This window comes from Bos indicus x Bos taurus, chromosome X, assembly GCF_003369695.1.
Source record: "Bos indicus x Bos taurus breed Angus x Brahman F1 hybrid chromosome X, Bos_hybrid_MaternalHap_v2.0, whole genome shotgun sequence".
Classification (NCBI taxonomy): domain Eukaryota; kingdom Metazoa; phylum Chordata; class Mammalia; order Artiodactyla; family Bovidae; genus Bos; species Bos indicus x Bos taurus.
The window spans coordinates 37,851,474-37,865,331 of record NC_040105.1 but is presented as its reverse complement, the minus strand read 5'-3'; the positions used below and the strand labels follow the sequence as shown (position 1 = coordinate 37,865,331).

At 40.3% G+C, this 13,858-nt stretch overlaps 1 protein-coding gene across 1 annotated transcript in view; it reads right to left on the bottom strand.

Moving 5' to 3' along the window:
• The window catches only part of OTC (ornithine carbamoyltransferase), a 76,301-nt gene extending 62,655 nt beyond the window's left edge, over positions 1 to 13,646 (bottom strand). The window contains exon 1 of the mRNA XM_027534269.1: positions 13,452 to 13,646. Coding sequence (XP_027390070.1) covers positions 13,452 to 13,528 — 77 coding nt within the window. The 5' untranslated portion in view covers positions 13,529 to 13,646. The remainder of the gene's footprint in view (positions 1 to 13,451) is intronic.
• Between the last annotated feature and the right edge of the window lie 212 nt (positions 13,647 to 13,858).

The window sequence follows — 13,858 nt, the reverse complement described above, 5'->3', positions numbered from 1 at the left end:
CAAGCCAGCCAGTCCCTCTCTATATTTTCCACTTATAGGCCTGACATCACTGTACTATGTCTCCAAGCTCTCCTATTGAAGATATTAGTGCCATCATAGCCACTTGCCCTAGTCTTGAAGTGAGGGAATAATTCTCATCCATGTGAGGCACATCGTATACAATGGTTGTTGTTGCTGTTCAGTTGCTAAGTCGTGTCTGACTCTTTACAACTCCATGGACTGCAGCACTCCAGGCTCCTTTGTTCTTCACCATCTCCCAGAATTTGCTCAGATTCATGTGCATTGAGTTGGTGATGTTATCTAACCATCTCATTCTCTGCTGCCCTCTTCTCCTTCTGCCTTCTATCTTTCCCAGCATCTGGGTCTTTTCCAGTGAGTTGGCTGTTCTCATCAGGCAGCCAAAGTATTGTAGCTTCAGCTTCAACATCAGTCCTTCCAGTGAACACCCAGGACTGATTTCCTTTAGGATTAACTGGTTTGATCTCCTAGCTATACAAGGAACTCTCAAGAGTCTTCTCCAGCACCACAGTTTGAAGGCATCAATTCTTCGGTGCTCAGCCTTTTTTATGGTCCAACTCTCACATCCATACATGACTACTGGAAAAACCATAGCTTTGACTGTATGGACCCTTGTTGGCAAAGTGATGTCTGTGTTTTTTAATATGCTATCTAGGTTTGTCATAGCTTTCCTTTCTAGCAGCAAGCATCTTTTAATTTCATAGCTGCAGTCGCTGTCCACAATGATTTTGGAGCCTAAGAAAATAAAATCTGTCACAGCATCCACTTTTTCCCTTTCTATTTGCCATGTAGTGATGGGACCAGATGCCACGATCTTAGTGTTTATACAATGGTACATGGGTAAAATCCTCTTCAAATCTACAACTCACCTCCTGGTTTCTACAATCCATTGTAAAAGCTGGAGGCAATCACCAGTGGATTGCAAAACTAATTCTTGTGTACCTCCTTTGCAACCCCTGTTTTAGTGGTCTAAGCATCTCACTTCGGATTGAGGAAAGAGCCAGAACCTATTGGGCCTGGGCAGAAACTGAGACCAAGTCCCATTTTAACATTCTGTTACATTATGATGACAGTAACTGTTATTTGGGATAATCAGTATATAAAATGGACAGCATTTATTCTCAGTGTTCTCTCTATTTAATAATAATTAGTATTGTATACCATTAGAAATTGTGTATAACCAAAGTCAAATTGTGATTTACCACGTATATTAAGCATTCATTTTACTTGGAGTAAAATGACTGTCAGAAAATAATCATGCTTGAACTCCAGCCTAACAAAAAAAAAGCTTGTGCTACTTGAGATGAAGAGTAAATTATCTGGTGGAATTTATGTCTTTTTGCATTGATAACAAGATAATAAGTAAGAAAATAACAAATTCTCTCAATTTGTTGTTTTCACTGCATGATGTCAAATAACTCAGACAAATGTATATTTTACTAAGTATCCAACTTTCTAGCAGAGCTTGTTTAATGTTCAGAAGGTGAACAGATTTTTTTCAGTAGACCTTTTATGAGATAAAGCCCTTCAGAGATTCTAATTAGTAAGGAAAGGGGCTTCCATAAAGATGGAGGGTTTGCGGGTTAGCTGGCTAATGATTAATTGATAGATTTAATACAAGATCTAATGATATATTCAACTCTAATAAAGATTAAAGTTTTCAGCCTATATGTGCATTAAAATTTTGCTCAACATTCCTAAGACCTACCATTGTCTTCAACTTTTTAAAATGTGTGATTCAAATACTCTTCAGATGGAAATTTCTTTAAAGCAATTGTCTCAATTTTTTTATTACAGATGCAAAACATTAAAAAATTTTGAAGATAGATCTACAATATATGTTTACTTACTTATATGTATTACTATCCTAATAGATTATGCACATAACAAAACATAAAAAAGAAATAAAAATTTTAAAGTGTAGAATAAGATTTAGATATTGTAAAACATAAATTTGTAAGTATACAAAAAATATTGCTAGCTAAAGAAGTTTCTAGAATAGATATTCATTTTCTTCCTTTTACTGAAACCCTAGTAAAAAGCTTACAAAATTGTGTCCAAGATCTGGGTAGTAACAGAAAACAATTTGATAACTTTAGAGATGTGGCATTTAGGCAGGAAATTTAATTTTATGTGTGTATGTCGGTTTTATGTTTGACTCTGATAATATTAACTAGTGATACTATCTAGTACTGTTGAGTGCTTGGAATATACAAGTAGTGATGTTGTTGAGAAGTAAATCCTTTGTCTGGTATTCATGCATTTTTCTCTGTCAGTTGGATCCTTCTAGGATCTGTAAACAGGTTTAACATGTCTGGCTCGGGATGGAGGCATGGCAGCTTAATCTTTCCCAATTCACACTGTCAACTACAAATAGGTACTTGCCATGGGCACTTACCATCTACCTCTACAAGGATTAAATCATGAGCTACTGTAGCTGCTGACGTTCAACACTCCATGAAAGGAGTTCAGGGTGGAGAGCAGGAATGAGGCACTCTGTGCTCAGGGGAAAAGCTGGCAGGACAGATCTTTAGATAGTTAGATAAATTCAGGAGCTAATTTTATGAGCCCAATTCCTGTATCTCCCCATATTTAGAAAAGCACTAAAATCCTTCACAGTGATGACTGTTCTTCATGACTAGCAAAAGCTTCCCGAGACTAGTAGAAACCTTCTGGAAAAATATGTGCTTGATTGCATGTACTTCCCCTTCACCAAAATCTCATACATACTGACCTTCCCCACTGTCTCTTTGGAGCAGTCTCTTAGAGCTACCTGAGGTGCTCTCTCCCAGGCTGCAGTCCGCACCTCATTTTGCATCCACACCGCAATAAAACTTAACTCGCAACTCTCATGTTGTGCATTTTTTTTAAGTCAACAACATTTAAGGCAGCTCTGAGAGTATTATTTCTTCTGGAATAAGGTCCAAACAATATAAAATCACAGAAGACAAACTTTCTTGACTCTGTGTCTTACAATAACACATTAATATTCCATGGGTTAAGATGTCACTTGATATTATATTAAAAGGGGAAGGGAAAAAACCTTCCTGGAAAACCCCACTCCCTAGATTCAAGAAATTTGGGAAATATCACTATAGTTGTTGAATTTGCATCCATCAAAACCAGGAAAAACAAACCACGGGCTAATTTTCAGGCCTTTTCTAATTCCCTAGAGTTCAAGCTCTGACTCCTGGCTATATTGGAGCCCACGAAAGCTGAGTTGCCAAACTCCAACACTTAAGGGATTCAGTATCCTCCCTTACTTTCAGCCCCTATAGGGTTTTGTTATATTTGTGTGCTTAGTCGCTCAGTCATGTCCAACTCTTTGCAACACCATAGAGTGTAGCCCACCAGGCTCCTCTGTCCAGGGGGATTCTCCAGGCAAGAATACTGGAGTGGGTTGCCACGCCCTCCTCCAGGGGATCTTCCCAATTCAGGGACTGAATCCAGGTCTCCCACATTGCAGGCGGATTCTATACTGTCTGAGCCACTTGGGAAGCCCTTGTTGCATCTACTCTGCTCTAAGTACTCACAGGACTATATGCTTCATTGAATGCATATCATAGATTTTAGAATTGTGGTGGTGTGGTTGAATCTCAGAGAAAAATAATTGGAAATGAAAAGGAAATAGAACTTTTGAAGAGCACTGATTTTTCTCCCCCCTTCCCATGAAAGGAAATAGCAAAATAATGGTGAAAGAGGAGGGGCAGCAACACCTTTAGCTGCTGCAAAAGAGCGTCAACTTCCAGCTCTTTATTGCCCAAACAGAAAACAGATTGGAAGAGGTAAAAGGTCTCTGAAGCTTTCTCAAGTTTGTCCTTACAAACTTTAAGAAATTTCTAAGTTGGAGGTAGGGTTAGAGTTAGGGCTGATATTCTGCTTTTGGGATTGTGTTGTGAGAGGCTCTTTTTATTTCTCCATTGACAGATTTGAGTTTAAAAATAGAAGACACCAACATCCTGCTAGAATATTCCCTTCTTGTCCAGACCATTCATTTTCAAATTTATATAGTGACAGAAGCCTTATTTCAAATTCTTTTCCTTAGACCACAAGAGATCAGAAGAATACCTGTTGTGTCTCTAGTCTCCACAGGGCAGCAGCTGATATGTTGCCCTCCTTCCTGTTACTGTGGAATCACACCTCCAATAAACCAATAAATCTTAGCAGATAAGCTATTAAAAAAAAAAACAGTTCTGGCTTTGCACAGCAGTGAGGGACTGTAAATAACTATTAAATCTGAAGCCATGTAAAATAACCTTAATATGTAAAATAACCTTAATAATCAAAGGGAGAAATCACAATTGTTCTGTGACTTAAGTTTTTTTGGCAAAACATTACAAACTCTCTTATAGTCAGTTATAAAGGCTTAAGGAAATGAATAAAAGAGTAAAACTGATATATATTTAGTACATTGTGATTTAAAACATTAGAAACATCAAGAATTACAGTGTTTTATTTCTTTGTAAAAATTATCAGGTAGTTTGAACAGTGTATGCTGTCTTATCACGTTTGTTATGCTTTGGTGAATTGTTATACTTCTAAGTTTGAATCCACTTCCAACATTTTATTCTTTGAACTCTTAATATTGTGAAATCTCTCTGAGAATTCCTTTAATTCTTTAAATATTTAGTATTTGGCTGCTCTGGGTCTTAGTTATGGCATGTGGAATCTTCTAGTTGCAGCACGTGGGATCTAGTTCCCTGACCAAGATTGAACCTGGGCCCCCTGCACTGGGAGCACAGAGTCTTAACCACCTGACCACCAGGGAAGTCCTGAGAATTCCTTTAGTGTGAAATGTTTTACTGGTATCACTTCCTCTGGAATATCTTCATACTTTTGGTCACACCACTATACTCGTTTATGTCGATAAGTTTGTTTTCACTAAGTTTCTCTAGCTACATAGCTAGAACCTCTCAAATAGTAGCAGGGTCAACAACCCCACAGTCAGCTATTTCTTCTATAAATACATTTGCATTCACATTTAACTTGTCAATGTTATTATTTTTCTTTCTCTGCTGCATTTTCACCTCTTTCAGACAACTCTGTCTTTTAATTATCCATTTTTTATTAAAGTGTCACACAGGCTTATCACTGGAAGAAGAGAAGGCAGAACAACTATACTCTTTAATGTGTGTAGGTGAACTGGGTAACAGCTGCACAGTGAGCAATCAGCAACAGACTTTGAAAGAAGTGATGTGATTGGCCACCGATCATGAAGTGCATCTGTTATGTACACAGTGATTTGTAAACTGAAGAGCCAGCAATGGATGGATGTGAGAGTTGGACTATAAAGAAAGCTGAGCGCAGAAGAATTGATGCTTTTGAACTGTGGTGTTGGAGAAGACTCTTGAGAGTCCCTTGGACTGCAAGGAGATACAACCAGTCCATCCTAAAGGACATCAGTCCTAGGTGTTCATTGGAAGGACTGATGTTGAAGCTGAAACTCCAATATTTTGGCCACCTAATGTGAAGAGCTGACTCATTTGAAAAGACCCTGATGTTGGAACAGATTGAAGGCAGGAGGAGAAGGGGACGACAGAGGATGAGATGGTTAGATGGCATCACTGACTCAGTGGACATGAGTTTGGGTAAACTCTGGGAGCTGGTGATGGACAGGGAGGCCTGGAGTGCTGCGGTTCATGGGGTCGCAAAGAGTTGGACACGACTGAGCGACTGAACTGAACTGAACTGAGCCAGCAATGAAATTTTTACTTTAGGCAACTAAACCCAATTAATGTCCCATGGCAACTGAAATTTGAACTGTGTACTTGAGAAAACTGTGGTAATTAAAATTCCTTCGTGTGGGGACCATACAAAGGAACAACTGTTTGTACTCCAGATGCATTCCCATCACAGGCTTCCTTTCACATACTCCTCCCTCTGTCCACAACACTCGCCCCACAGCTGTCAAGCTCTCTTTCTCATCCTTAGGCTGGGGGCTTAAATACCACCTCCTATGAGATTCCTTCCCTGTACCAAGTAATCTCTGCTTTGGCTTCATTTTCCTCAAAACACCTATCACAATTTTTAATACAGCAGGTTGGCCAGAAAGTTTGTTCAGGTTGGAAACCAGAAGGAACTTTCTGGCCAACCCAATCTATTTGTGTCTGTCCACTGCTTACTTTTTTTTCTTAAGGTCTTTAAAAAATTGATTTATTTATTTTTGCCTGCATCGAGTTTTAGTCACAGCACATGGGATCTGTTATGGCATGCAGACTTCTCTCTAGTTGTGGCACTCGGGCTCCATAGTTGTGGTGCCTGGGCTTAGTTGCCCTGTAACATATGGAATCTTAGTTCCCCAACCAGGGATTGAACCCAAGTTGCTTGCATTGGCAGGTGGATTCTCAACCACTAGGCCACCAGGGAAGTCCCTGTTCACTTCTTACTTTTAATCTTCCCATTAAATTGCATGACCCACGATGTCAGAGGTCCTGCCTGTTTTGTTCATTAATATATCCCAGTGCTGCTTGCAATGCCTGGAATATAGTAGGCATTCAATAAATATTTCTTAAGTAAATGAATGATTGAATGAGGTAGAAGTAAATCAATTTGTATAAGGAATTCAGCAGATTTCTGGGCATGAATTTAGAGAGATTCGCCATGATGGATTTTTAAGGCCCTGACTGAAGTCTGATGACCAAAAAAGATACCAAATTGCCCCACCCTCAAAAGAATTAATGTTGAGGCAAGAGCAAGTGTGGGCTGTGGTCCAGGCTGAACACAAGGCCTAAGAGTCATGGAGGAGAACTGATTGCGGCCTGGTATGTTGCTAAAGCTGAAATTCCCTAAGGTTCTACAGTATTTGCACTGTTGGGAAGAATAGTTGGACATATACACATGAAATAAAAAAAAGCATTATAACCTCAAATCCTACAGATAGTAGCCTGAGACAAGTGCAAAAACTAGAAAACTGGTAAGAGTACCTGGTGGATGAGTTTTTGTCCATAGTACCATGAGGGTCAAATCCAAAATACATTAATAGTGAACTATACCAATATTTCGGAGAAAGCAATGGTACCCCACTCCAGTACTCTTGCCTGGAAAATCCCATGGACGGAGGAGCCTGGTGGGCTGCAGTCCATGGGGTCGCTAGGAGTCAGACACAACTGAGCGACTTCACTTTCACTTTTCACTTTCATGCATTGGAGAAGGAAATGGCAACCCACTCCAGTGTTCTTGCCTGGAGAATCCCAGGGATGGCGGGGCCTGGTGGGCTGCCATCTATGGGGTTGCACAGAGTCGGACATGACTGAAGCAACTTAGCATACCAATATTTTGGTTACCTCTTTCCATGAACCCCTTTTGGACAGAATAAGTTCCCAAGGTTCTTGGGGACAAAAAGATTGGAGCAGTAGATCCTGTCCATCTGTCATACCAGCCTGAGAGGGTTTGAGTGATTAACTGGAAAATTTTTTTAAAGTTATATCTCACCTGGTTAAGGGGTTCATAATGTTTACACCATTGAAAGACCATTAGAGCAGCCACCACCTTTTCTCAGTTCTATCCAGGAGGTGGGGCAGGAAATGTTGGCTTGGGAAAAAGACCTGTTTTTCATAGATATCAAGAGCTAACCAGGACAGTTTATCACTGGAAGGAAAGCAAACACAATGGTTCCAGTTTAAATTCCTATCCTGTTTACTGTCTCCTCATAGACCTCCCCTTGGCTCCAAAATGGAGTTGCCACACCTCTTTCCTGAGCTACTCAAAAATTAGAGGAAAATTGAAAACCTCCACAGTTGTACCATGTCAAAATACCTCCATTACAGGCACCCTCCTTTTTTTTCCTTGTTTGTGTTAAGCATTTCTTGCTTTCTGGTGACAAACCCACATTCTAGTTAGTTAGCCAGATAAAACTGCTGACCTAAATGGCTTTTAAGTTCTCATAGAGACCCTGTGCTTCAGTTGGAAGCAGCCCAGTCTGGTTCATGAGCACCCAAACCAAGGCCAGAATGACTATTTCAGTGTTCCCATAAAATGCCTGGTCTCTTTGTACTTAAGTGTGTCTCCTTGGTAAACCAGCCCTAAACCACATTATCATTTTCAGCCAACACATAACAGGGAGGATATAGTATTGGAGAAAACAATGAGAAGCATGTATAGATTTTTCCATCAAAACTGTCATGGCAATCGGGTTAAAGCCAGAGCTTTTGAAAAAAGGCAAGACTCATTCATCACATTAATTTTATCCCTTCAAAAAATAATTACAGATGTTTTTCAACCCTAGATCACTGAATGCTAAGAAGTTAGGCCAAGGTAATAGTAGACCCTTGTGTTAGCTTTACCCAAATATCTTCCTAGCTAAAAAATGGAAGAGAATTCTCTATTGGCAGAATGAAGCCTTTCATTGCTAGAGTGCATTTTCCAGCTCTAGTAAACTGTTTGGAGTCTGGGGGAAGACCTGGATGTGTTCCCTTGTATAATTGTATTTTGTTGGAAGAGAAAGTGCTTAATTTGAGTAAAATGTGGTCAGTCAGAAACAGACTTTGCCAGAGTAGGAAAAAACTCAGTGTTAAATGATATTTTGATCCCTATGGAGAATTTGAGATAAAGACTTTAGCTTCTGGAGGCATAAGAGAGGGCCAATGGATGATATGGCAGAGATTTTTTGGTTTCTTTAACATTACAGACTGATACAAAAGGCATACTTTCTTGGTGTTTTTTTCCTTCTTTACTGAGGTCTTTTGCTTATCTTTAAAAGGGGGCGAAATATTGAATAAGGGTAGTTTGGCCAATTTGATCAGTGTGGAAGGATCAAAGTCATCAAGCAATGGAATGAAAAGAGCTGCTGCTGCTGCTGCTAAGTCGCTTCAGCCATGTCCGACTCTGTGTGACCCCATAGACGGCAGCCCACCAGGCTCCCCCGTCCCTGGGATTCTCCAGGCAAGAACACTGGAGTGGGTTGCCATTTCCTTCTCCAATGCATGAAAGTGAGAAGTGAAAGTGAAGTCGCTCAGTCGTGTCCCAATCTTAGCGACCCCATGGACTGCAGCCTCCCAGGATCCTCCGTCCATGGGATTTTCCAGGCAAGAGTACTGGAGTGGGGTGCCATTGCCTTCTCCGATCATTTTCCATTTTTGGCCTTAAATCCTCATTTGAAAAAGTAAGAAAGTGAACTACAAATCAGTGATCCTTCATGTCTTTGTCTTCCACAATAGTCATGAAGTTCATATATACAAGATTTCCCACAGGCCACACTGGAGCCAGCTGAATTCTCAGTGGCCAAACTTTCATTTCATCCTGTTGTTTCCATCTCAGAAAAAAATATGCATTGCATATTGCAATGCGTGCCAGGGAGAGTGACTCTTTTTTCACAAAACCCTTGAATATGATCCTATTGATCTGGGAAATCAAAGCACAAATTGTTTCCAAATTTCTATATTTTTAGACATAATGATAATTTATTAATAAAAATATACTTGCAGCCTTTCTCACCGTTGCCACATGGTCGTATGCAGTATAAATTACTACTGATAACTGGGTGACTAAAGGATGTCAAAGCTAACTTAGATTGTCAGTATTCTAAAACTGCAAAACTTAGCCCTCATCTGAAAATTGAAGACTGGGATAAGGATTAGCTTCATGTAGACTTACTATTAAAGGGCTGGAAACCAGAAACTGTTGAAAATCTGTGGCCACCTCTCTTTCTTTTATCTTGGGTAAATCGCTAAATTACTAAAAATAACAAACTAGAAATAAAACCCCAATTCTACTCTTGGCCAAGGGAAACATCGCGACCCTTCCTTTCTTGGTCTCTTGCCTTGCAGAGTTTTCTGAAGTCAAGAAATATGTTTTTTTAAAGGCATTTATTTTCAGTTATGAAGGAAAATGTGAATAATCATAGAGGACTGTCTTCTGTCCATGACATGAGAGCACGGATGGCCTGTAATGGCTATGTCTGTGTATGTGTGTCCACGTGTGTGTAGATGGGCATGTGTGTGGGATGAAGGGAACTTAATGAGTTCTGTAAGCCCTTAGAGAGGTCTGGAATGAAATACCTGAAAACCAGTCACCTCCGGCTCCAATCCATAACCTCCACAGAATTGGGTGGCTTAGCTCAATATTCTCTGAAGAAATTTCTATTTGTGAGATGAAATTGAACTGCACTTACAAATGGGTCTTCTCTGATAAAGAAAGAATTTTTTTTTTAGTGGTTTCTTTAAAAGCTGTGTTTCCCATAATAGGCAACAAATCATAGAATACTGTCTATTATCCAAACACAGCCAGGCTCTCGAGCCTTGTTTGTGAGATGAAAAGCCGATGGATTTGGGTGTTTTTGGCAGTCTTGGTGTCTGATCCTATTGATTTTGTGTAAAAAAAAAAAAAAAGAAAGAAAATTGACTAAAAATGATTGATCTGGGAGCCTGTGTAGATGGCTTTAGCCTCACTCAAGTGGTTATTTTATCACGTCCATGGCCATATGGCTGCTCACTTCAAAACTGTGAAGCCCCCACTTGTGGCATTGCCAAACCCTAACCACTTATTTCTTACTGCTCCCTAGTGCTAAACGCATGTGGTATATTTCATAACAGGGACCCTCCACCGTTCCAAGAGAGATGGGTGGGGGGTGGCTGGTGGGGTTGAAAAAGAACCCGAATCTCTGAAGAAGGCTGAAAATCAAAGTAAAAATACCATATAGGTGGAGATGACAAGAAGATTTTCTCTGTTGTTAATGGGTCATCAAAGACTGTAGGTATTATTGAGTGCTTGCTAAGTCGTTTCAGTTGTGTTCAACTCTTTGAGACCCTATGGATTGTAGACCATCAGGTTCCTCTGTCCATGGAATTCTCCAGGCAAGAACACTGGAATGGGTTGCCATGCCTGCCTCCAGGGGATCTTCCCGACCCAGGGATCGAACCTGTGTCTCTTATGTCTTCTGCATTGGCAAGCGGGTTCTTCTCCTTTAGTGCCACGTGGGAAGCCCCAGTAGGTGTTACTGGAGATCAGCAAGTCTGAATTCATCTAACGGGTAGTGTGGCTCATTAAAAGAGTAGGAAAGAAAAATACTCATGCCACATGAAAATCACAGCATTTCCACGTTAAGTCATTTTTCAACAGACTCATTGTCTATAGTTTCTAATAACATGGGTGATCCGAGGCTTTTGTATTTTCAAATAGCCAGTATGGATTTGAGGTGATTTAGTCTTACTTTTGCCTCAGCCCTGACTCACTGTGAGAGACAGCTAGCCAGGATTTTCAGAGTCATAGTCTGGCTACTGGATATAGAAAATAGAATGTTAATAAATACCCCAAAGTGCCTAAATATTTGTTTCTTATTTTTGGTTTTGGCTGCACTGTACGGCATGTGGGATCTTAGTTCCCCAACCAGGGATCAAACCTGTGCCCCCTGCAGTGGAAGTGTGGAGTCTTAACTACTGGACCACTGGAATTTCCTACCTAAATACATGAAAGAGGTTTTAGTAGCAAAAATTTAACTTGTAATAATGTTAAAAGGGCTCAGATGGTAAAGAACACAACTGCCAATGCAAGAGACGTAACAGACATGGGTTCTATCCCTGGATCAGGAAGATCTCCTGGAGAAGGGCATGGCAACCCATGCCTGGAGAATTCCATGGACAGAGGAGCTTGGCGGGCTACAGTCCATGAGGTCACAAAGAGTCAAACACAACTGAGTGACTAACACTTTCACTTTCAATGGTAAAAAATCATCACTGTGATTTTCAAAGAAAAGTATAAATTTAAGCTCCAAGCTTTGGTTATTCATTCAGCTGATTATTTCTAGCTCAGTGATGAGCCTTTGTTAAAAAAGTATGGAATAAAATTTCATCACACTCTTAATAGATGTAACTCAGTGGGATGGAATGATAAAATAATGAACACTTGCCTGTCACTTTACAATTTCCACACAAATTATCTTACAGATTACTGCTAGACTGTGAATTCATGTGTCTGGAATGAAATAACTTTTTATCTTATTTACCGCTGTATCTCCAACACCTTGCTTAGGGCATGGCACAAAGTAGGCACTCAATAGCTATTTATTAAATTAATAATTGAACCACACTGTGATGTAGGCAGAACATGTATTACACTTTCTCTCATTTTGTAAGTGAAGCAATGTCAAAGAAAAGTTTAGTAGCTTGCTCAGGGTCATATAGCCAATAAGTGGTGGTGACAGGCCTTGAACCCAGTTCTTTAGACTCTAAACCTGAGCTTTCCTCTGGCTTCTGTTGTCTAGCTCTGCCACTAACTAGTAAACCTCATTATCTCTCTGGACCTCATTTGCCTTATCTATAAAATAAGAGAAGGCGTTATTCTGTAGCTCTGAGGTCCCAGCTGCATCTAATTCTATGGGTGTAATTTACAGTATCATTTACTACGTCGTTCTGGCTTCTGAGTGGTGCTAAAGGTAGAGTCCAGAGAGTCCAGAGCTGTCAGGTGGCCCAGAGAGGGGAGGCCCAGGGCCACTTAACAGTGGGAGAAAACTTCAGACTAGAAGCTTCTAACTTTAGGAAGTCATTGAGGTCGTTTTGAGATTGGTTTAGGTTGTCAAGAGGCACTGGGAAAATTCTGATTGTTAACAGGCAACTACTCCAGGAGTCTTCTGGGAACAATGTCCAAATTTGAGAGCATTGCTTCCCTGATTAACCCATCACCCCTGTCTCGTTTCCTGGGGGACAGGCTCCACACTGCCTTCGACTGTGTGCATAGACAATTGACTAATTCTGAGCATGATGTAGCTTTTTTTTTCTTCAATATTTATTTGGCTGCACCATGTCTTAGTTGAGGTATGCAGGATCTTAGTTCCCTGACCAGGGATTGAACCTGGACCCCCTGCATTGCAAGCTTGGAGTCTTAGCCACTGGACCTCCAGGGAAGTCCCAGGATGTAGCTTTTTAATGAATTCATTGGAGACAGCCTCGTTTCACATGCTAACAAAAAATTCAGAAATTGATTTTAAATTTAGATTTTCTTTTAAAAATATCATTATCATCATCACATACAAGGCTTCTTTCCAGCAGTTTGCAAGTATTTATCTAGTCATTCTTTTGGGGTCTGTTTTTTTAAAGAATGAATCAATCCCCATGCTCTAGAATGATATATTGTTTTCAGGCTGACCTAAATACAAGCAGAAGGCCCCATGGAAATTAGTTTCTCTCATTTCCTTCAGCCACTTGCTCCTTTAGAATGTACACAAATGGAAGATGTCAAGAACATTTAGTCTGTTATACCTGCCACAGTCCCCCCATCCCAACCCCACCCCTAGCACCCTGTGAAATCTGATTACAGGGGATTGAGGAATGAAAGCTCAGCTGGAATTAGAGACAGCTGTCTACAATAAGGATAGAACTTGCCACTATAACAGAAACACTATAGCAGAAAGCAGCTTTAGGAGGTGGCACTCCTCTGCAGAATAGAACTTCATTTATCACCACGGCTCCTAAGTCAGACTCTAGTCTCTGGCCATCACTTACCGAAAATTTCGAACCACGAAATTGTGACCATTTCTAAGAGCTGCATTGTTCAACAGGGTCCTTAGATGAAACAGCATCTTTTGATCGTGTAAAGGGTGATTCTGTGCTGTTGAAAATGCCGCACCAAGGTAGCCAGTGGGGTCCACCTGAAAGCTAAGAGTGGTTTCGATCACAGTGAGAGAGCAAAGGTAATATTGCCCTTCAACTACCTTATCAAGTTCCCCAGGCTAGAGATAGTGCAGGGCAGGGTCCAGGAGTATTTGAACTTTAAGCCATGCTCCACCATTGTGTATTTTTTTTTTTTTTTGGTGGTGTTGGGGGTCGGAATCCTAACACTTTTGGTGCTTAGACTCCTCATTTTTCATCATATATTTATGCTGTCACATACTTGTACCAAATCAATTGAC